This window comes from Columba livia, chromosome 37, assembly GCF_036013475.1.
Source record: "Columba livia isolate bColLiv1 breed racing homer chromosome 37, bColLiv1.pat.W.v2, whole genome shotgun sequence".
Taxonomy (NCBI): domain Eukaryota; kingdom Metazoa; phylum Chordata; class Aves; order Columbiformes; family Columbidae; genus Columba; species Columba livia.
Window position 1 is genome coordinate 230,117 of NC_088638.1, and position 22,154 is coordinate 252,270.

At 60.2% G+C, this 22,154-nt stretch overlaps 1 protein-coding gene across 1 annotated transcript in view; it reads left to right on the forward strand.

Moving 5' to 3' along the window:
- The first annotated feature begins 198 nt into the window (after positions 1-198).
- The window catches only part of LOC102094750 (lysine-specific demethylase 5C-like), a 38,671-nt gene continuing 16,715 nt past the window's right edge, over positions 199-22,154 (forward strand). The window contains 12 exon segments of the mRNA XM_065044370.1: positions 199-347; positions 518-755; positions 2,316-2,435; positions 4,181-4,339; positions 6,755-6,936; positions 8,770-8,809; positions 8,811-8,933; positions 9,007-9,126; positions 15,420-15,614; positions 17,898-18,079; positions 21,703-21,715; positions 21,717-21,828. Of these exon segments, the coding sequence (XP_064900442.1) occupies positions 199-347; positions 518-755; positions 2,316-2,435; positions 4,181-4,339; positions 6,755-6,936; positions 8,770-8,809; positions 8,811-8,933; positions 9,007-9,126; positions 15,420-15,614; positions 17,898-18,079; positions 21,703-21,715; positions 21,717-21,828 (1,633 nt within the window).

Here is a 22,154-nt window from a genome sequence, read left to right on the forward strand (position 1 = left end):
TCCCTGCAGTGGTTCTGGCGCCATGTTGGGTCCTGAGGCGGTTCTGGCGCCATTTTGACCCTGAGGTGGTTCTGGCGCCATTTTGACCCTGAGGTGATTTGGCGCCATGTTCGCTCCGAGGTGGTTCTGGTGCCGCCATGTTGGACCCTGAAGTGGTTCTGGTGCCGCCATGTTGGACCCTGAGGTGGTTCTGGCGCCATGTTGGGTCCTGAGGCGGTTCTGGCGCCATTTGACCCTGAGGTGATTTGGCGCCATTTTGACCCTGAGGTGATTTGGCGCCACGTTGACCCTGAGGTGATTTGGTGCCATGTTGACCCTGAGGTGATTGGCGCCGTGTTGACCCTGAGGTGATTTGGCGCCATGTTGAGCCCTGAGGTGATTTGGCGCCATGTTGAGCCCTGAGGTGATTTGGCGCCATTTTGGGCCCTGAGGTGATTTGGCACCATATTGAGCCCTGTGGTGATTTTAGCGCCACCACCTTGAGCCCTGAGGTGATTTTGGCGCCGTTTTGAGGCAGTTTGGGGGTCTTTCAGTGCCCCCCCCGCCGTTGCGACGCCGTGGGGCAGAGCCCCCTAAGCGTTCCCGCCTCTCCCCAGGTGGATTCCTACATCTGCCGCATCTGCTCGCGAGGGGACGAGGACGACAAGCTGCTGCTCTGCGACGGCTGCGACGACAACTACCACATCTTCTGCCTCCTGCCGCCGCTCCCCGAGACCCCCAAAGGCATCTGGCGCTGCCCCAAATGCGTCATGGCGGTGAGGACGGGGGGCGCCCGAAAGACCTGCCGACCCCCCCACCATGTGCAGGGTTGGGGACCCCCAAGTGCAGCTGGTCTCATCTGTGGGCTGGGGACCCCCCATTTTTGGGGTTCGGGACCCAATTGTGATGTGTATGGGGTTGGGGACCCCAAAATTGCCTCTAGTGCTGTCTGTGGGGCTGGGGACCCCCATGTAACATTTGGGGGGCTGGGGACCCCCATATTTGGGGTTAGTGGCCCCAATGTGATGTGTATGGGGTTGGGGACCCCCTCCCCATGACATCTATGGTGCTGGGGACCCCAAAATCATCTCCAGTCCTGTATGTGGGGCTGGGGACCCCCATATTTTGGGGTTAGGGACCCCCATGTGACATCTGGGGACCCCAAAATTGCCTCTAGTGCTGTCTGTGGGGCTGGGGACCCCCATATTTGGGGTTGGGGACCCCCATGTAACATCTGGGGGCTGGGGACCCCCATATTTGGGGTTAGTGGCCCTAATGTGATGTGTATGGGGTTGGGGACCCCCCCCCCCATGACATCTGTGGGGCTGGGGACCCCCAGTTTTGGGGTTAGGGACCCCCATGTGATGTCTATGGGTCTGGAGACCCCAAAATCGCTTCTAGTCCTGTCTGTGGGGCTGGGGACCCCCATATTTGGGGTTAAGGGACTCCAATGTGACGTCTATGGGGCTGGGGACCCCCATTTTTGGGGCTGGGGACCCATATTTGGGGTTAAGGGACTGCTTGGGTTAAGGGACTCCAATGTGACGTTATGGGGCTGGGGACCCCCATATTTGGGGCTGGGGACCCCCATGTGATGTCTATGGGTCTGGAGACCCCAAAATCGCTTCTAGTCCTGTCTGTGGGGCTGGGGACCCCCATATTTGGGGATTAGGGACCCCCATGTGATCTCTATGGGGCTGGGGACCCCCATTTTTTGGGGCTGGGGACCCCCATATTTGGGGTTAAGGGACCCCAATGTGATGTCTGTGGGGCTGGGGACCCCCATTTTTGGGGCTGGGGACCCCCATATTCGGGGTTAAGGGACCCCCATGTGATGTCAATGGGGCTGGAGACCCCAAAATCGCTTCTAGTCCTGTCTGTGGGGCTGGGGATCCCCATATTTGGGGTTAAGGGACCCCAATGTGACGTCTATGGGGCTGGGGATCCCCATATTTGGGGTTAAGGGACCCCAATGTGACGTCTATGGGGCTGGGGATCCCCATATTTGGGGTTAAGGGACCCCAATGTGACGTCTATGGGGCTGGGGACCCCCATATTTGGGGTTGAGGGACCCCAATGTGACGTCTATGGGGCTGGGGACCCCCATATTTGGCGTTAAGGGACCCCAATGTGACGTCTATGGGGCTGGGGACCCCCATTTTTGGGGCTGGGGACCCCCATATTTGGGGATAAGGGACCCCAATGTGACGTCTATGGGGCTGGGGACCCCCATTTTTGGGCCTGGGGACCCCCATATTCGGGGTTAAGGGACCCCAATGTGTCGTCTATGAGCCTGGGGACCCCCCTGACCCCCTTTTTCCCCCATTGCCCCCCAGGAATGCAAACGCCCCCCCGAGGCGTTCGGCTTCGAGCAGGCGACGCGCGAGTACACCCTGCAGAGCTTCGGCGAGATGGCCGACTCCTTCAAAGCCGATTACTTCAACATGCCCGTCCACGTGAGTCACCCCAGAACCCCCACATACCCCCTGAATGCCCCCCCAGATCCGCATGTACCCCCCAAATCCAAAAATACCCCCCCAAATATCCTAAATCCCCCTCTAAACGCGCTCCCAGATCACTAAATAGCCCCTAAAAATTCCTACATACCCTAAAAGTTGAGTCTCCTAGATGCCTAAATACCCCCCCAAATCTCTCAGTGCCCCCCAAATCTCTCAGTGTCCCCCAAAATCTCTCAGTGTCCCCCAAAATCTCTCAGTATCCCCCAAAAATCCCTGAATTTGCCTCCCAAATCCTAAAATCCCTCAATACCCTCCTAAAATCCCTAAATTCTCTCCCAATAACCCCCCAATACCCCTGATAGAACCCCCCCCAATACACCCTATAGAACCCCCCCAATACCCCCGATAGAACCCCCCCAATACACCCCATAGAACCCCCCCAATATCCCCGATAGAACCCCCCAATACCCCCGATAGAACCCCCCAATACCCCCATAGAGCCCCCCAATACCCCCATAGAACCCCCCCAATACCCCCCATAGAACCCCCTCAATACCCCCGATAGAACCCCCCAATACCCCCATAGAGCCCCCCAATACCCCCCATAGAACCCCCCCAATACCCCCCATAGAACCCCCCCAATACCCCCCATAGACCCCCCCAATACCCCCCCATACTCCCCCAATACCCCCCCAAATCCCCCAATACTCCCCCCATACCCCCCAGAATCCCCCCAAATCCCCTCATACCCCTCAAAAATCCCCCCATACTCCCCCAATACCCCCCAAATCCCCCAATACTCCCCCCATACCCCCCCAGTCCCCCCCCCCAAATCCCCCAATACCCCCCAAATCCCCAATACTCCCCCATACCCCCCAATCCCTCCCCTAATACCCTACGAAATCCCCCAGTACTCCCCAATACTCCCCCCATACCCCCCAAAATCCCCCATACCCCTCAAAAACCCCCAATACTCCCCCCATACCCCCCAAAATCCCCCCATACCCCTCAAAAACCCCCCAATACTCCCCCCATACCCCCCCAAAATCCCCCCATACCCCCCCAAATCCCCAATACTCCCCCCATACCCCCCAGAATCCCCCCAAATTCCCTCATACCCCTCAAAAATCCCCCATACTCCCCAATACCCCCCAAATCCCCCAATACTCCCCCATACCCCCCCAGTTCCCCCCCCAAATCCCCAATACTCCCCCCAAATCCCCCAATACTCCCCCCCAAATCCCCCAATTCCCCCAAATCCCCTAATACTCCCCCCATACCCCCCCAATCCCCCCCAAATCCCCCAATACCCCCCCAAATCCCAAATACTCCCCCAATACCCCCGAAATCCCCCAATACTCCCCCCATACCTCCCCAAAATCCCCCCATACCCCTCAAAAACCCCCCAATACTGCCCCCATACCCCCCCAAATCCCCCAAAATCCCCCCATACCCCTCAAAAACCCCCCAATACTGCCCCCATACCCCCCCAAATCCCCCAAAATCCCCCCATACCCCTCAAAAACCCCCCAATACTGCCCCCATACCCCCCCAAATCCCCAAAATCCCCCCCGTACCCTTCAAAAACCCCCCAATAGTCCCCCCAATACCCCCCCCAAATCCCCCAATACTCCCCCAATTCCCCCCCAAAACCTCCTAATTTCCCCCCAAAACCCCTCCGTACCCCCCAAAATCCCTCAATGCCCCCCTCACCCCCCTGCCCCCCCGTATTTGGGGCGCAGATGGTGCCCCCCGAGCTGGTGGAGAAGGAGTTCTGGCGGCTGGTGAACAGCATCGAGGAGGACGTGACGGTGGAGTACGGCGCCGACATCCACTCCAAGGAGTTCGGCAGCGGCTTCCCCATCAGCGACGGCAAACGCCGCCTGTCCCCCGAGGAGGAGGTGACACCGCAGCCCCCCCGGAGCCCCCCCAAACCCCCACGGCCACAGGGAACCCCCCCCCGAACCCCCAAACCCTGCATGGCCACAGGGACCCGCAGACTAAGCCCAGTGGGGACAACCCCCAATGTGGCAACACCTGGAGGGGGGACCCCAAACTTTTCCACCCCCCAAGAGGGGATCCCCGAAACTGAGCCACACATGGGGACACCTGGGGGAGGCCCCAAAACTGACCCCGCCAGGGGGGATCCTGAAACTGAGCCCTATGGGGACACCCCAGGGAAGGGGACACCCCAGGAGAGAGGGGACACCCCAAACTGAGCCCCATGGGGACACCCCAGGAGAGAGGGGACCCCAAACTGAGCCCCATGGGGACAACCCCCAATGTGGCAACACCTGGGAGGGGGGACCCCCAAACTTTTCCCCCCCAAGAGGGGATCCCCAAAACTGAGCCCCACATGGGGACACCTGGGGGGGACCCCAAAACTGACCCCGCCAGGGGGGATCCTGAAACTGAGCCCCATGGGGACACCCCAGGAGAGAAGGGACCCCAAACTGAGCCCCATGGGGACACCCAGGAGAGGGGGGACCCCAAACTGAGCCCCATGGGGACACCCTGGAGAGGGGGGACCACAAACTGAGCCCCATGGGGACACCCCAGGAGAGAGGGGACCCCAAACTGAGCCCCATGGGGACACCCTGGGAGATATGGGCCCCAAACTGAGCCCCATGGGGACACCCCAGGAGAGGGGGGGGACCCCAAACTGAGCCCCATGGGGACACCCCAGGAGAAGGGGGGACCCCAAACTGAGCCCCATGGGGACACCCCAGGAGAGGGGGGACCCCAAACTGAGCCCCATGGGGACCCCCCAGGAGAGAGGGGACCCCAAACTGAGCCCCATGGGGACACCCTGGGAGATATGGGCCCCAAACTGAGCCCCATGGGGACACCCTGGGAGATATGGGCCCCAAACTGAGCCCCATGGGGACACCCTGGGAGAGAGGGGACCCCAAACTGAGCCCCATGGGGACACCCTGGGAGAGGGGGGACCACAAACTGAGCCCCATGGGGACACCCCAGGAGAGAGGGGACCCCAAACTGAGCCCCATGGGACACCCTGGGAGATATGGGCCCCAAACTGAGCCCCATGGGGACACCCCAGGAGAGGGGGGGACCCCAAACTGAGCCCCATGGGGACACCCCAGGAGAAGGGGGGACCCCAAACTGAGCCCCATGGGGACACCCCAGGAGAGGGGGGACCCCAAACTGAGCCCCCGTGTCCCCCCCAGGAGAGGGGGGACCCCAAACTGAGCCCCATGGGGACACCCCAGGAGAGAGGAGACCCCAAACTGAGCCCCATGGGGACACCCCGGGAGAGAGGAGACCCCGAACTGAGCCCCATGGGACACCCCAGGAGAGAGGGGACCCCAAACTGAGCCCCATGGGGACACCCCAAGCAAGAGGGGACCCCAAACTGAGCCCCATGGGGACACCCCAGGAGAGGGGGGACCCCAAACTGAGCCCCATAGGGACACCCCAAGCAAGAGGGGGACCCCAAACTGAGCCCCATGGGGACACCCTGGGAGAGGGGGGGACCCCAAACTGAGCCCCATGGGGACACCCTGGGAGATATGGGCCCCAAACTGAGCCCCATGGGGACACCCCAGGAGAGGGGGGACCCCAAACTGAGCCCCATGGGGACACCCCAGGAGAGGGGGGACCCCAAACTGAGCCCCATGGGGACACCCCAGGAGAGGGGGACCCCAAACTGAGCCCCCGTGTCCCCCCCAGGAGAGGGGAGACCCCAAACTGAGCCCCATGGGGACACCCCAGGAGAGAGGAGACCCCAAACTGAGCCCCATGGGGACACCCCAGGAGAGGGGGGACCCCAAACTGAGCCCCATGGGGACACCCCAGGAGAGGGAGACCCAAACTGAGCCCCATGGGGACACCCCAGGAGAGAGGAGACCCCAAACTGAGCCCCATGGGGACACCCCAGGAGAGAGGGGACCCCAAACTGAGCCCCATGGGGACACCCCAGGAGAGGGGGGACCCCAAACTGAGCCCCATGGGGACCCCCCAGGAGAGAGGGGACCCCAAACTGAGCCCATGGGGACACCCCAAGCAAGAGGGGGGACCCCAAACTGAGCCCCATGGGGACACCCTGGGAGAGGGGGGACCCCAAACTGAGCCCCATGGGGACACCCCAGGAGAGAGGAGACCCCAAACTGAGCCCCATGGGGACACCCCGGGAGAGAGGGGACCCCAAACTGAGCCCCATGGCGACACCCCAGGAGAGAGGGGACCCCAAACTGAGCCCCATGGGGACACCCTGGGAGATATGGGCCCCAAACTGAGCCCCATGGGGACACCCCAAGCAAGAGGGGACCCCAAACTGAGCCCCCGTGTCCCCCCAGGAGTACGCGGGCAGCGGGTGGAACCTGAACGTGATGCCGGTGCTGCAGCAGTCGGTGCTGTGCCACATCAACGCCGACATCTCGGGGATGAAGGTGCCCTGGCTCTACGTGGGGATGGTGTTCTCCGCCTTCTGCTGGCACATCGAGGACCACTGGAGCTACTCCATCAACTACCTCCACTGGTGGGGGCACAAAACGGGTTCGGGGGGGCCCCGAGTTCCCGGTCCGACCTGGGGATGAGTTAAGGGATGGGAAATGGGGTTTGGGGGGGCCCTGAGCTCCTGTTCCAGCCTGGGGATGAGTTAGAGATGGGAAATGGGGGCAAAGGGTTTTGGGGGGGCCCTGAGCTCCTGTTCCAGTCTAGAGATGAGTTAGAGATGGAATGGGGGGCAAAGGGGGTTTGGGGGGGCCCTGAGCTCCTGTTCCAGCCTGGGGATGAGTTAGAGATGGAAATGGGGGGCAAAGGGTTTTGGGGGGGCCCTGAGCTCCTGTTCCAGTCTAGAGATGAGTAAGAGGTGGAAATGGGGGGCAAAGGGTTTTGGGGGGCCCTGAGCTCCTGTTCCAGCCTAGAGATGAGTTAGAGATGGGAAATAGGGGGCAAAGGGTTTTGGGGGGGCCCTGAGCTCCTGTTCCAGCATAGAGATGAGTTAGAGATGGGAATGGGGGCAAAGGGTTTTGGGGGGCCCTGAGCTCCTGTTCCAGCCTGGGGATGAGTTAGAGGTGGAAATGGGGGCAAAGGGTTTGGGGGGGCCCTGAGCTCCTGTTCCAGCATAGAGATGAGTTAGAGATGGAATGGGGGGCAAAGGGTTTTGGGGGGGGCCCTGAGCTCCTGTTCCAGCCTGGGGATGAGTTAGAGGTGGGAATGGGGGGCCAAGGGTTTTGGGGGGCCCTGAGCTCCTGTTCCAGCCTAGAGATGAGTTAGAGATGGGAATGGGGGGCAAAGGGTTTTGGGGGGGCCCTGAGCTCCTGTTCCAGTCTAGAGACAAGTTAGAGATGGAAATGGGGGGCAAAGGGATTTGGGGGGCCCTGAGCTCCTGTTCCAGTCTAGAGATGAGTTAGAGATGGGAAATAGGGGGCAAAGGGTTTTGGGGGGGCCCTGAGCTCCTGTTCCAGCCTAGAGATGAGTTAGAGATGGGAAATGGGGGGCAAAGGGTTTTGGGGGGGCCCTGAGCTCCTGTTCCAGCCTAGAGATGAGTTAGAGATGGGAAATGGGGGGCAAAGGGTTTTGGGGGGGCCCTGAGCTCCTGTTCCAGCCTAGAGATGAGTTAGAGATGGAAATGGGGGGCAAGGGTTTTGGGGGGCCCTGAGCTCCTGTTCCAGCCTGGGGATGAGTTAGAGATGAAATGGGGGGCCAAGGGTTTTGGGGGGGCCCTGAGCTCCTGTTCCAGCCTGGGGATGAGTTAGAGATGGAAATGGGGGGCAAAGAGTTTTGGGGGGGCCCTGAGCTCCTGTTCCAGCCTAGAGATGAGTTAGAGATGGAAATGGGGGGCAAAGGGTTTTGGGGGGGCCCTGAGCTCCTGTTCCAGCCTGGGGATGAGTTAGAGATGGGAATGGGGGGCAAAGGGTTTTGGGGGGGCCCTGAGCTCCTGTTCCAGTCTAGAGATGAGTTAGAGATGGGAATGGGGGGCAAAGGGTTTTGGGGGGGCCCTGAGCTCCTGTTCCAGACTGGGGATGAGTTAGAGATGGAAATGGGGGGCAAAGGGTTTTGGGGGGCCCTGAGCTCCTGTTCCAGCCTGGGGATGAGTTAGAGATGGGAATGGGGGGCAAAGGGTTTTGGGGGGGCCCTGAGCTCCTGTTCCAGCCTGGGGATGAGTTAGAGATGGGAAATGGGGGGCAAAGGGTTTTGGGGGCCCCTGAGCTCCTGGAACCTAGAGACAAGTTAGAGATGGGAAAATAAGGCAAAAAAGGGGGTTTTGGGGGGGGCCCTGACCCCTTCCCCCCCATACAACCCCAAGACGTGATAGGGGGTTACAGGAAGGCTTTGGGGTCCTCCTGACCCCCCACTTTTCCCCCAGGGGGGAGCCCAAAACCTGGTACGGGGTCCCCTCGTTCGCGGGCCGAGCACCTGGAAGAGGTGATGAAGAAGCTGACGCCGGAGCTTTTCGAGAGCCAACCCGACCTGTTGCACCAACTCGTCACCCTCATGAACCCCAACACCCTCATGGCCCACGGGGTCCCCGTGAGTGTCCCCGGGGGTCCCCCAAAAATCCCCGCGCCCCCTTTTTCCCCTGTTTTCACCCCGTTTTCCGTAGGTCGTCCGCACCAACCAGTGCGCCGGCGAGTTCGTCATCACCTTCCCCCGCGCCTACCACAGCGGCTTCAACCAGGGCTACAACTTCGCCGAGGCCGTCAACTTCTGCACCGCCGACTGGGTGAGCACCCCGAGAACACGGGGGGACCCCAAAACACAGCGTGACCCCCCAAGAAACAACACAACCCAAAAATCTCCATAATTTGGGGGTTTGGGGGTTGATCACGGAGTTCCGAGCGTTGAGCCGTGATTTTAAACTGTGGGCTGAGCTTTAGGCTTAGGGGATCCCCCAAATTTAAGGGGGTCCCTTAATTCTTGGTGCCCCCCAAAACCACCTGGGGACCCCCAAGAATACAGCGTGACCCCCAACATCCCCATAATTTGGGGGTTTGGGGAGTTTTGTGCATCGAGCCGCGATTTAGCGCATGTAGTTTAATCCGCGGGTTGAGCTTTAGGTTTGGGGGATCCCCTCATTGTTAGTGTTGCCCCCCCATAATCACAGGGGGAACCCCCAAAACCACAGGGGAACCCCAAGAATACCACATGACCCCCAACATCTCCATAATTTGGGGGTTCGGGGAGTTTTGTGCATCAAGCCACGATCTTGCGTCCATGGTTTAAACCAAGGGCCGAGCTTTAGGCTTGGGGGATCCCCTCATTCTTAGTGTTGCCCCCCCATAATCACGGGGGGAACCCCAAAACCACAGGGAACCCCAAGAATACAACGTATGACCCCCAACATCTCCATAATTTGGGGGTTTGGGGATGTTTCGTGTGTTGAGCTGCGATTTTGTGCCCGTGGTTTAAACCAAGGGCTGAGCTTTAGGCTTGGGGGATCCCCTCATTGTTAGTGTTGCCCCCCCATAATCACAGGGGGAACCCCCAAAATCACAGGGGAACCCCAAGAATACAACGTGACCCCCAACATCTCCATAATTTGGGGGTTCGGGGAGTTTTGTGCATCGAGCCGCGATCTTGCGTCCATGGTTTAAACCAAGGGTTGAGCTTTAGGCTTGGGGGATCCCCTCGTTGTTAGTGTTGCCCCCCCATAATCACAGGGGGAACCCCCAAAACCACAGGGGAACCCCAAGAATACAACATGACCCCCCAAATCTCCATAATTTGGGGGTTTGGGGAGCTTTGTGCGTCGAGCCGCGATCTTGCGCATGTAGTTTAATCCGTGGGTTGAGCTTTAGGCTTGGGGGATCCCCTCATTGTTAGTGTTGCCCCCCCATAATCACAGGGGGAACCCCCAAAACCACAGGGGAACCCCAAGAATACCACATGACCCCCAACATCTCCATAATTTGGGGGTTCGGGGAGTTTTGTGCATCGAGCCGCGATCTTGCGTCCATGGTTTAAACCAAGGGTTGAGCTTTAGGCTTGGGGGATCCCCTCATTGTTAGTGTTGCCCCCCCATAATCACAGGGGGAACCCCCAAAACCACAGGGGAACCCCAAGAATACCACATGACCCCCAACATCTCCATAATTTGGGGGTTCGGGGAGTTTTGTGCATCAAGCCACGATCTTGCGTCCATGGTTTAAACCAAGGGCCGAGCTTTAGGCTTGGGGGATCCCCTCATTCTTAGTGTTGCCCCCCCATAATCACGGGGGGAACCCCCAAAACCACAGGGGAACCCCAAGAATACAACGTGACCCCCAACATCTCCATAATTTGGGGGTTTGGGGATGTTTCGTGTGTTGAGCTGCGATTTTGTGCCCGTGGTTTAAACCAAGGGCTGAGCTTTAGGCTTGGGGGATCCCCTCATTGTTAGTGTTGCCCCCCCATAATCACAGGGGGAACCCCCAAAACCACAGGGGAACCCCAAGAATACCACATGACCCCCCAAATCTTCATAATTTGGGGGTTTGGGGAGTTTTGTGCATCGAGCCGCGATCTTGCGTCCATGGTTTAAACCGCGGGCTGAGCTTTAGGCTTGGGGGATCCCCTCATTGTTAGTGTTGCCCCCCATAATCACGGGGGGAACCCCCAAAACCACAGGGGAACCCCAAGAATACAACATGACCCCCCAAATCTCCATAATTTGGGGGTTTGGGGAGCTTTGTGCGTCGAGCCGCGATCTTGCGCATGTAGTTTAATCCGCGGGTTGAGCTTTAGGCTTGGGGGATCCCCTCATTGTTAGTGTTGCCCCCCCATAATCACAGGGGGAACCCCCAAAACCACAGGGGAACCCCAAGAATACAGCGTGACCCCCAACATCTCCATAATTTGGGGGTTCGGGGAGTTTTGTGCATCGAGCCGCGATCTTGCGTCCATGGTTTAAACCAAGGGCTGAGCTTTAGGCTTGGGGGATCCCCTCATTGTTAGTGTTGCCCCCCCATAATCACAGGGGGAACCCCCAAAACCACAGGGGAACCCCAAGAATACCACATGACCCCCAACATCTCCATAATTTGGGGGTTCGGGGAGTTTTGTGCATTGAGCCGCGATCTTGCGTCCATGGTTTAAACCGCGGGCTGAGCTTTAGGTTTGGGGGATCCCCTCATTGTTAGTGTTGCCCCCCCATAATCACAGGGGGAACCCCCAAAACCACAGGGGAACCCCAAGAATACCACATGACCCCCAACATCTCCATAATTTGGGGGTTCGGGGAGTTTTGTGCATCAAGCCACGATCTTGCGTCCATGGTTTAAACCAAGGGCCGAGCTTTAGGCTTGGGGGATCCCCTCATTCTTAGTGTTGCCCCCCCATAATCACGGGGGGAACCCCCAAAACCACAGGGGAACCCCAAGAATACAACGTGACCCCCAACATGTCCATAATTTGGGGGTTTGGGGATGTTTCGTGTGTTGAGCTGCGATTTTGTGCCCGTGGTTTAAACCAAGGGCTGAGCTTTAGGCTTGGGGGTTCCCCTCATTGTTAGTGTTGCCCCCCCATAATCACGGGGGGAACCCCCAAAACCACAGGGGAACCCCAAGAATACCACCTGACCCCCCAAATCTCCCAATCTGGTGCATTGTTGGCGGAGTTTCGCACATCGAGCCGCAGTTTCGTGCCTGCACTTTAACCCGCGGGCCCAGCTTTAGGTTTGGGGGGATCCCCCAGATTTGGGGGTGTCCCTTCATTCGTGGTATCCCCCACCCCCCAAAACCACAGGGAGCCCCCCCCCAAATCACAGGGGAACCCCAAGAATACAACGTGACCCCCAACATCTCCATAATTTGGGGGTTTGGGGATGTTTTGTGCGTCGAGCTGCGATTTTGTGCACATGGTTTAACCCGCGGGCCCAGCTTTAGGTTTGGGGGGATCCCCCAGATTTGGGGGTGTCCCTTCATTCGTGGTATCCCCCACCCCCCAAAACCACAGGGAGCCCCCCCCAAATCACAGGGGAACCCCAAGAATACAACATGACCCCCAACATCTCCCTAATTTGGGGGTTTGGGGATGTTTTGTGTGTCGAGCCGCAATTTTGTGCACATGGTTTAACCCGCGGGCTGAGCTTTAGGCTTGGGGGATCCCCTCATTGTTAGTGTTGCCCCCCCATAATCACGGGGGGAACCCCCAAAACCACAGGGGAACCCCAAGAATACCACATGACCCCCAACATCTCCATAATTTGGGGGTTCGGGGAGTTTTGTGTATCGAGCCGCGATCTTGCGTCCATGGTTTAAACCAAGGGCCGAGCTTTAGGTTTGGGGGATCCCCTCATTCTTAGTGTTGCCCCCCCCATAATCACAGGGGGAACCCCCAAAACCACAGGGGAACCCCAAGAATACCACCTGACCCCCCAAATCTCCCAATCTGGTGCATTGTTGGCGGAGTTTCGCACGTCGAGCCGCAGTTTCGTGCCTGCGCTTTAACCCGCGGGCCCAGCTTTAGGTTTGGGGGGATCCCCCAGATTTGGGGGTGTCCCTTCATTCGTGGTATCCCCCACCCCCCAAAAACACAGGGAGCCCCCCCCAAATCACAGGGGAACCCCAAGAATACAACGTGACCCCCCAACATCTCCATAATTTGGGGGTTTGGGGAGCTTTGTGCGTCAAGCCGCGATTTTGTGCCCGTGGTTTAACCTGCAGGCTGAGCTTTAGGCTTGGGGGGATCCCCTCATTCTTAGTGCTGCCCCCCCCATAATCACAGGGGGAACCCCCAAAACCACAGGGGAACCCCAAGAATACAGCTTGACCCCCAACATCTCCATAATTTGGGGGTTCGGGGAGTTTCGTGCATCGAGCCGCGATCTTGCGTCCATGGTTTAAACCAAGGGCTGAGCTTTAGGCTTGGGGGATCCCCTCATTCTTAGTGCTGCCCCCCCATAATCACAGGGGGAACCCCCAAAACCACAGGGGAACCCCAAGAATACCACCTGACCCCCCAAATCTCCCAATCTGGTGCATTGTTGGCGGAGTTTCGCACGTCGAGCCGCAGTTTCGTGCCTGCACTTTAACCCGCGGGCCCAGCTTTAGGTTTGGGGGGATCCCCCAGATTTGGGGGTGTCCCTTCATTCGTGGTATCCCCCACCCCCCAAAACCACAGGGAGCCCCCCCCAAATCACAGGGGAACCCCAAGAATACAACGTGACCCCCAACATCTCCATAATTTGGGGGTTTGGGGATGTTTTGTGTGTCGAGCCGCAATTTTGTGCACATGGTTTAACCCGCGGGCTGAGCTTTAGGTTTGGGGGATCCCCTCATTCTTAGTGTTGCCCCCCCATAGTCACGGGGGGAACCCCCAAAACCACAGGGGAACCCCAAGAATACCACATGACCCCCCAAATCTCCAAATTTGGGGGATTGTTGGCGGAGTTTCGCACATCGAGCCGCGATTTCGCACCCGCGCTTTAACCTGTGGGCCCAGCTTTAGGTTCAGGGGGACCCCCATATTTGGGGGGGTCCTTTAATTCTTGGTGCCCCCCACCCCCCAAAAACACAGGGAGCCCCCCCCAAATCACAGGGGCCCCCCAAGAATACAACATGACCCCCAATATCTCCGTAATTTGGGGGTTTGGAGATGTTTCGTGTGTCGAGCTGCGATTTTGTGCCCGTGGTTTAACCTGCGGGCTGAGCTTTAGGTTTGGGGGATCCCCTCATTGTTAGTGTTGCCCCCCCATAATCACAGGGGGAACCCCCAAAATCACAGGGGAACCCCAAGAATACAACGTGACCCCCAACATCTCCATAATTTGGGGGTTTGGGGAGCTTTGTGCATCGAGCCGTGATTTAGCGCATGTAGTTTAATCCGCGGGTTGAGCTTTAGGTTTGGGGGATCCCCTCATTCTTAGTGTTGCCCCCCCATAATCACAGGGGGAACCCCCAAAACCACAGGGGAACCCCAAGAATACAACGTGACCCCCAACATCTCCATAATTTGGGGGTTCGGGGAGTTTTGTGCATCGAGCCGCGATCTTGCGTCCATGGTTTAAACCAAGGGTTGAGCTTTAGGCTTGGGGGATCCCCTCATTGTTAGTGTTGCCCCCCCATAATCACAGGGGGAACCCCCAAAACCACAGGGGAACCCCAAGAATACCACCTGACCCCCCAAATCTCCATAATTTGGGGGTTTGGGGAGCTTTGTGCGTCGAGCCGCGATCTTGCGCATGTAGTTTAATCCGCGGGTTGAGCTTTAGGCTTGGGGGATCCCCTCATTGTTAGTGTTGCCCCCCCATAATCACGGGGGGAACCCCCAAAACCACAGGGGAACCCCAAGAATACAACGTGACCCCCAACATCTCCATAATTTGGGGGTTCGGGGAGTTTTGTGCATCGAGCCGCGATCTTGCGTCCATGGTTTAATCCGCGGGCTGAGCTTTAGGCTTGGGGGATCCCCTCATTCTTAGTGCTGCCCCCCCATAATCACGGGGGGAACCCCCAAAACCACAGGGGAACCCCAAGAATACCACATGACCTCCCAAATCTCCCAATCTGGTGCATTGTTGGCGGAGTTTCGCACATCGAGCCGCAGTTTCGTGCCTGCACTTTAACCCGCGGGGCCCAGCTTTAGGTTTGGGGGGATCCCCCAGATTTGGGGGTGTCCCTTCATTCGTGGTATCCCCCACCCCCCAAAACCACAGGGAGCCCCCCCCAAATCACAGGGGAACCCCAAGAATACAACGTGACCCCCAACATCTCCATAATTTGGGGGTTTGGGGAGCTTTGTGCGTCAAGCCGCGATTTTGTGCCCGTGGTTTAACCTGTGGGCTGAGCTTTAGGCTTGGGGGGATCCCCTCATTCTTAGTGCTGCCCCCCCATAATCACAGGGGGAACCCCCAAAACCACAGGGGAACCCCAAGAATACCACCTGACCCCCCAAATCTCCCAATCTGGTGCATTGTTGGCGGAGTTTCGCACGTCGAGCCGCAGTTTCGTGCCAGCGCTTTAACCCGCGGGCCCAGCTTTAGGTTCAGGGGGGTCCCCCCCATTTTGGGGGGGGGTCCCTAAGTGTCCCCCCCCCCAGCTCCCCGCGGGGCGGCAGTGCATCGAGCACTACCGGCGGCTGCGCCGCTACTGCGTGTTCTCGCACGAGGAGCTGATCTGCAAGATGGCAGCGTGCCCCGAGAAGCTGGACCTGAACCTGGCGGCCGCCGTGCACAAGGAGATGTTCGTGCTGGTGCAGGAGGAGCGCAAGCTGCGCAAGGCGCTGCTGGAGAAGGTGAGCGACTGGGGGGGGGGGCGCCCCGAAATGATGGGGGGGGTTTGGGAGGGGTCTGGGGGGGTTTTGGGAGGGGTCTGGGGGGGTTTTGGGAGGGGTTTGGGGGGGTGTGGGAGGGGTTTGGTAGGGGTCTGGGGGGGTGTGGGAGGGGTTTTGGAGGGTGTGGGAGGGGTTTGGGAGGGTGTGGGAGGGGTCTGGGGGGGTTTTGGGAGGGATTTGGGGGGGTGTAGCAGGGAGAAAATGGGGTTATTGGGGGGTGCTGCTGGAGAAGGTGAGTGATTGGGGGGGGCGCCCCAAAATGATGGGGGGGGGGAGTGGGAGGGGTCTGGGGGGGTGTGGGTGGGGCTTGGGGGGTGTAGGAGGGGTCTGGGAGGGTTTTGGGAGGGGTCTGGGGGGTTTTGGGAGGGGTCTGGGGGTTGTGGGTGGGGCTTGGGGGGTGTGGGAAGGGTCTGGGGGGGGTTTGGGAGGGGTCTGGGGGGGTGTGGGAGGGGTCTGGGGGGTGTAGCAGGGAGAAAATGGGGTTATTGGGGGGCGCTGCTGGAGAAGGTGAGCGATTTGGGGGGGGCGCCCCGAAATGATGGGCGGGGGAGTGGGAGGGGTTTGGGGGGTTTTGGGAGGGGTCTGGGGGGGTGTGGGAGGGGTCTGGGGGGTGTGGGAGGGGTCTGAGGGGGTTTTGGGAGGGGTTTGGGGGGTGTAGCAGGGAGAAGATGGGGTTATTGGGGGGCGCTGCTGGAGAAGGTGAGCGATTGTGGGGGGGGGCACCCCGAAATAATGGGGGAGCCCTTTGGGGCCATTTTGGGGGCAACCTTGTGCCTTTAGGAGCCCTTTTAGGAGCCCTTTGGAGCCCTTTTGGGGGCAACCTTGTGCCTTTAGGAGCCCTTTTGGACATTTTAGGAGCCCTTTGGGACCCTTTTGGGGTCAACCTTGTGCCTTTAGGAGCTCTTTGGGCCCTTTAGGAGCCCTTTTGAGCCCTTTTGGGCTATTTTGGGGGCAACCTTGTGCCTTTAGGAGCCCTTTGGGGCCCTTTAGGAGCCCTTTTGGGCCCTTTTGGGGCAACCTTGTGCCTTTAGGAGCCCTTTGGGGCCCTTTTGGGGGCAACCTTGTGCCTTTAGGAGCCCTCTTGTGCCCTTTTGGGGCAACCTTGTGCCTTTAGGAGCCCTTTTGGGCCCTTAGGAGCCCTTTTGGGGGCAACCTTGTGCCTTTAGGAGCCCTTTTGGACCTTTTAGGAGCCCTTTGGGACCCTTTTGGGGGCAACCTTGTGCCTTTAGGAGCCCTTTGGGGCCCTTTAGGAGCCCTTTGGGGCCCTTTTGGGGTCAACCTTGTGCCTTTAGGAGCCCTTTGGGGCCCTTTGGGGCCCTTTGGGAGCCCTTTTGGGAGCCCTTTTGGGGGCAACCTTGTGCCTTTAGGAGCCCTTTGGGCCCTTTAGGAGCCCTTTTGGACCCTTAGGAGCCCTTTTGGGGGCAACCTTGTGCCTTTAGGAGCCCTTTGGGCCCTTTAGAGCCCTTTGGGACCCTTTAGGAGCCCTTTTGGGGTCAACCTTGTGCCTTTAGGAGCCCTTTGGGGCCCTTTAGGAGCCCTTTTGGGGTCAACCTTGTGCCTTTAGGAGCCCTTTGGGCCCTTTAGAGCCCTTTTGGACCCTTAGGAGCCCTTTTGGGGGCAACCTTGTGCCTTTAGGAGCCCTTTGGGCCCTTTTGAGCCCTTTGGGGCCCTTTAGGAGCCCTTTTGGGGGCAACCTTGTGCCTTTAGGAGCCCTTTGGGGCCCTTAGGAGCCCTTTTGGGGTCAACCTTGTGCCTTTAGGAGCCATTTGGGGCCCTTTTGGGGGCCACCTTGTACCTTTAGGAGCCCTTTGGGCCCTTTAGGAGCCCTCTTGTGCCCTTTTGGGGGCAACCTTGTGCCTTTAGGAGCTCGTTGGGGCCCTTTAGGAGCCCTTTTGGGGGCAACCTTGTGCCTTTAGGAGCCCTTTGGGGCCCTTTAGGAGCCCTTTTGGGGTCAACCTTGTGCCTTTAGGAGCCCTTTGGGCCCTTTAGAGCCCTTTTGGACCCTTAGGAGCCCTTTTGGGGTCAACCTTGTGCCTTTAGGAGCCCTTTGGGCCCTTTAGAGCCCTTTGGGGCCCTTTAGGAGCCCTTTTGGGGGCAACCTTGTGCCTTTCGGAGCTCATTGGGCCCCTTTAGGAGCTCCTTGGACCCTTTAGCAGCCCCTTTGTGCCTCTAGGCCAATTTTGGGTGGGATTTTGCCCCCTCCGGCGCCGCTTTGGCGCTGATTTGCCCCCGTTTCCCCCGCAGGGCATCACGGAGGCGGAGCGGGAGGCGTTCGAGCTGCTCCCCGACGACGAGCGGCAGTGCGACAAGTGCAAGACGACGTGCTTCCTGTCGGCGCTGGCCTGCTACGACTGCCCCCAGTGCCTCGTGTGCCTCTACCACATGGACGACCTCTGCAAGTGCCCCCGCAGCAAGCAGTACCTCAGGTGGGGGGGGCACCGCGGTTTTGGGGGGGCTACGAGGCGTCGGGGGGATGGGAAAGGGGGTTTGGGGGGGCTGGGGGGCTCGTTGTGTCCCTGGGGGCGGTATGGGGATGGTTTGGGGTTGCTGGGGAGGTCATGGGTTCAGTTTGGGGGGGCTGGGGGTCTCGGTTTGTACCTGGAGGGGGACATGGGGACAGTATGGGGGGGCTGGGGGTCTCGGTTTGTACCTGGGGGGGACACAGGGATGGTTTGGGGGTGACACGGGTCCAGTATGGGGGGGCTAGGGGGGCTCAGTTTGTACGTGGGGGGAACATGGGTCCAGTATGGGGGGGCTGGGGGTCTCGGTGTGTCCCTGGGGGTGACATGGGAACAGTTTGGAGGGGCTGGGGGGTCTCAGTGTGTCCCTGGGGGGGACATGGGAACAGTTTGGGGGGGCTGGGGGGTCTCAGTTTATACCTGGGGGAGGACACAGGGATGGTTTGGGGGTGACACAGGTCCAGTTTGGGGGGGCTAGGGGGTCTCAGTGTGTCCCTGGTGGGGACGTGGGGACAGTTTGGGGGGCTGGGGGGTCTCAGTGTGTCCCTGGGGGGGACATGGGGACAGTTTGGGGGGGCTGGGGGTCTCAGTGTGTCCCTGGGGGGAACATGGGGACAGTTTGGGGGGGCTGGGGGGTCTCAGTGTGTCCCTGGGGGGAACATGGGGACAGTTTGGGGGGGCTGGGGGTCTCAGTGTGTCCCTGGGGGGAACATGGGGACAGTTTGGGGGGGCTGTGGGTCTCAGTGTGTCCCTGGGGGGGACATGAGGACAGTTTGGGGGGGCTGGGGGTCTCAGTGTGTCCCTGGGGGGAACATGGGGACAGTTTGGGGGGGCTGTGGGTCTCAGTGTGTCCCTGGGGGGGACATGAGGACAGTTTGGGGGGGCTGGGGGGTCGCGGTGTGTCCCTGGGGGGGACACGGGGATGGTTTGGGGGTGACACGGGTCCAGTATGGGGGGGCTAGGGGGGCTCAGTTTGTACGTGGGGCAGGACATGGGTCCAGTTTGGGGGGGCTGGGGGGTCTCAGTGTGTCCCTGGGGGGGACATGGGGACAGTTTGGGGGGGCTGGGGGGTCTCAGTTTATACCTGGGGGAGGACACGGGGATGGTTTGGGGGTGACACGGGTCCAGTATGGGGGGGCTGTGGGTCTCAGTGTGTCCCTGAGGGGGACATGGGGACAGTTTGGGGGGGCTGGGGGGTCTCAGTGTGTCCCTGAGGGGGACATGGGGACAGTTTGGGGGGGCTGGGGGTTCTCAGTGTGTCCCTGGGGGGGACATGGGGACAGTTTGGGGGGGCTGTGGGTCTCAGTGTGTCCCTGGGGGGGACATGAGGACAGTTTGGGGGGGCTGGGGGGTCGCGGTGTGTCCCTGGGGGGGACACGGGGATGGTTTGGGGGTGACACGGGTCCAGTATGGGGGGGCTAGGGGGGCTCAGTTTGTACGTGGGGGGAACATGGGTCCAGTATGGGGGGGCTGGGGGTCTCGGTGTGTCCCTGGGGGTGACATGGAACAGTTTGGAGGGGCTGGGGGGTCTCAGTGTGTCCCTGGGGGGGACATGGGAACAGTTTGGGGGGGCTGGGGGGTCTCAGTTTATACCTGGGGGAGGACACAGGGATGGTTTGGGGGTGACACAGGTCCAGTTTGGGGGGGCTAGGGGGTCTCAGTGTGTCCCTGGTGGGGACGTGGGGACAGTTTGGGGGGCTGGGGGGTCTCAGTGTGTCCCTGGTGGGGACGTGGGGACAGTTTGGGGGGCTGGGGGGTCTCAGTGTGTCCCTGGGGGGGACATGGGGACAGTTTGGGGGGGCTGGGGGTCTCAGTGTGTCCCTGGGGGAACATGGGGACAGTTTGGGGGGGCTGGGGGTCTCAGTGTGTCCCTGGGGGGAACATGGGGACAGTTTGGGGGGGCTGGGGGTCTCAGTGTGTCCCTGGGGGGAACATGGGGACAGTTTGGGGGGGCTGTGGGTCTCAGTGTGTCCCTGGGGGGGACATGAGGACAGTTTGGGGGGGCTGGGGGTCTCAGTGTGTCCATGGGGGGAACATGGGGACAGTTTGGGGGGGCTGTGGGTCTCAGTGTGTCCCTGGGGGGGACATGAGGACAGTTTGGGGGGGCTGGGGGGTCGCGGTGTGTCCCTGGGGGGGACACGGGGATGGTTTGGGGGTGACACGGGTCCAGTATGGGGGGGCTAGGGGGGCTCAGTTTGTACGTGGGGCAGGACATGGGTCCAGTTTGGGGGGGCTGGGGGGTCTCAGTGTGTCCCTGGGGGGGACATGGGGACAGTTTGGGGGGGCTGGGGGTCTCAGTTTATACCTGGGGGAGGACACGGGGATGGTTTGGGGGTGACACGGGTCCAGTATGGGGGGGCTGTGGGTCTCAGTGTGTCCCTGAGGGGGACATGGGGACAGTTTGGGGGGGCTGGGGGGTCTCAGTGTGTCCCTGAGGGGGACATGGGGACAGTTTGGGGGGGCTGGGGGTTCTCAGTGTGTCCCTGGGGGGGACATGGGGACAGTTTGGGGGGGCTGTGGGTCTCAGTGTGTCCCTGGGGGGGACATGAGGACAGTTTGGGGGGGCTGGGGGGTCGCGGTGTGTCCCTGGGGGGGACACGGGGATGGTTTGGGGGTGACACGGGTCAGTATGGGGGGGCTAGGGGGGCTCAGTTTGTACGTGGGGCAGGACATGGGTCCAGTTTGGGGGGGCTGGGGGGTCTCAGTGTGTCCCTGGGGGGGACATGGGGACAGTTTGGGGGGGCTGTGGGTCTCAGTGTGTCCCTGGGGGGGACATGAGGACAGTTTGGGGGGGCTGTGGGTCTCGGTGTGTCCCTGGGGGGGACACGGGGATGGTTTGGGGGTGACACGGGTCCAGTATGGGGGGGCTAGGGGGGCTCAGTTTGTACGTGGGGCAGGACATGGGTCCAGTTTGGGGGGGCTGGGGGGGTCTCAGTGTGTCCCTGGGGGGGACATGGGGACAGTTTGGGGGGACTGGGGGTCTCAGTGTGTCCCTGGGGGGGACATGAGGACAGTTTGGGGGGGCTGGGGGTCTCGGTGTGTCCCTGGGGGGGACATGGGGACAGTTTGGGGGGGCTGGGGGGTCTCAGTGTGTCCCTGGGGGGGACATGGGGACAGTTTGGGGGGGCTGGGGGGTCTCAGTGTGTCTCTGGGGGGGTCATGGGTCTGCTTTGGGGGTGACACGGGTCCAGTCTGGGGGGGCTGGGGGTCTCAGTGTGTCCCTGGGGGTGACATGGGGACAGTTTGGGGGTGCTAGGGGTCTCCGTGTGTTCCTGGGCATTCATGGGTCCAGTTTGGGGGTGACATGGGTCCAGTTTGGGGGTGCTTGGGGATCTTCTTGTGCCCCTGGGGGGTCATGGGTCCCATTTGGGGACGCTTGGCTTGCTTTTGGGGACAGAGCAGATTTTTGGGGTGCTTGACACCTCTATGTTCCCTGGGAGGGGGGGGGTGGAAAAGGTGTGGGGGTCTCATCCCCCCATCCCCTTCAGAGCAGCCACATCCCCAATTTTTAGGGCTCCTATTTCCCCCTTGGGTTTTGGACCCCCAAAATGCCATGGGGAGGGTGCTGACCCCCCAAACCCCCCCCCCAGGTACCGCTACACCCCTGGACGAGCTGCCCGCGATGCTGCACAAGCTGAAGGTTCGCGCCGAGTCCTTCGACACCTGGGCCAACAAAGTGCGGGTGGCGCTGGAGCTGGAGGACGGGCGCAAACGCAGTGAGTTCGGGGGGCTTTTGGGGTCCCGGGGGTGGTTTTGGGGTCCTGGGGGTTCTTTTGGGGTCCCCAAGTATCATTTTTGGGGGATCCTGGGGGGATATTTTGTGGTCCTGGGGGTTCTTTTGGGATCCTTGGGGTGGTTTCGGGGTCCCCAGGGGTTGTTTTGGGGGATCTTGGAGGATATTTTCAGGTCCCTAAGGTTGTTTTGGGGGGTCCTGGGAGGATATTTTAGGGTCCTGGGGTTCATTTGGGGTCCCCAAGTGTCATTTTGGGGGATCCTGGGGGGATATGTTGTGGTCCTGGGGCTTCTTTTGGGATCCTTGGGG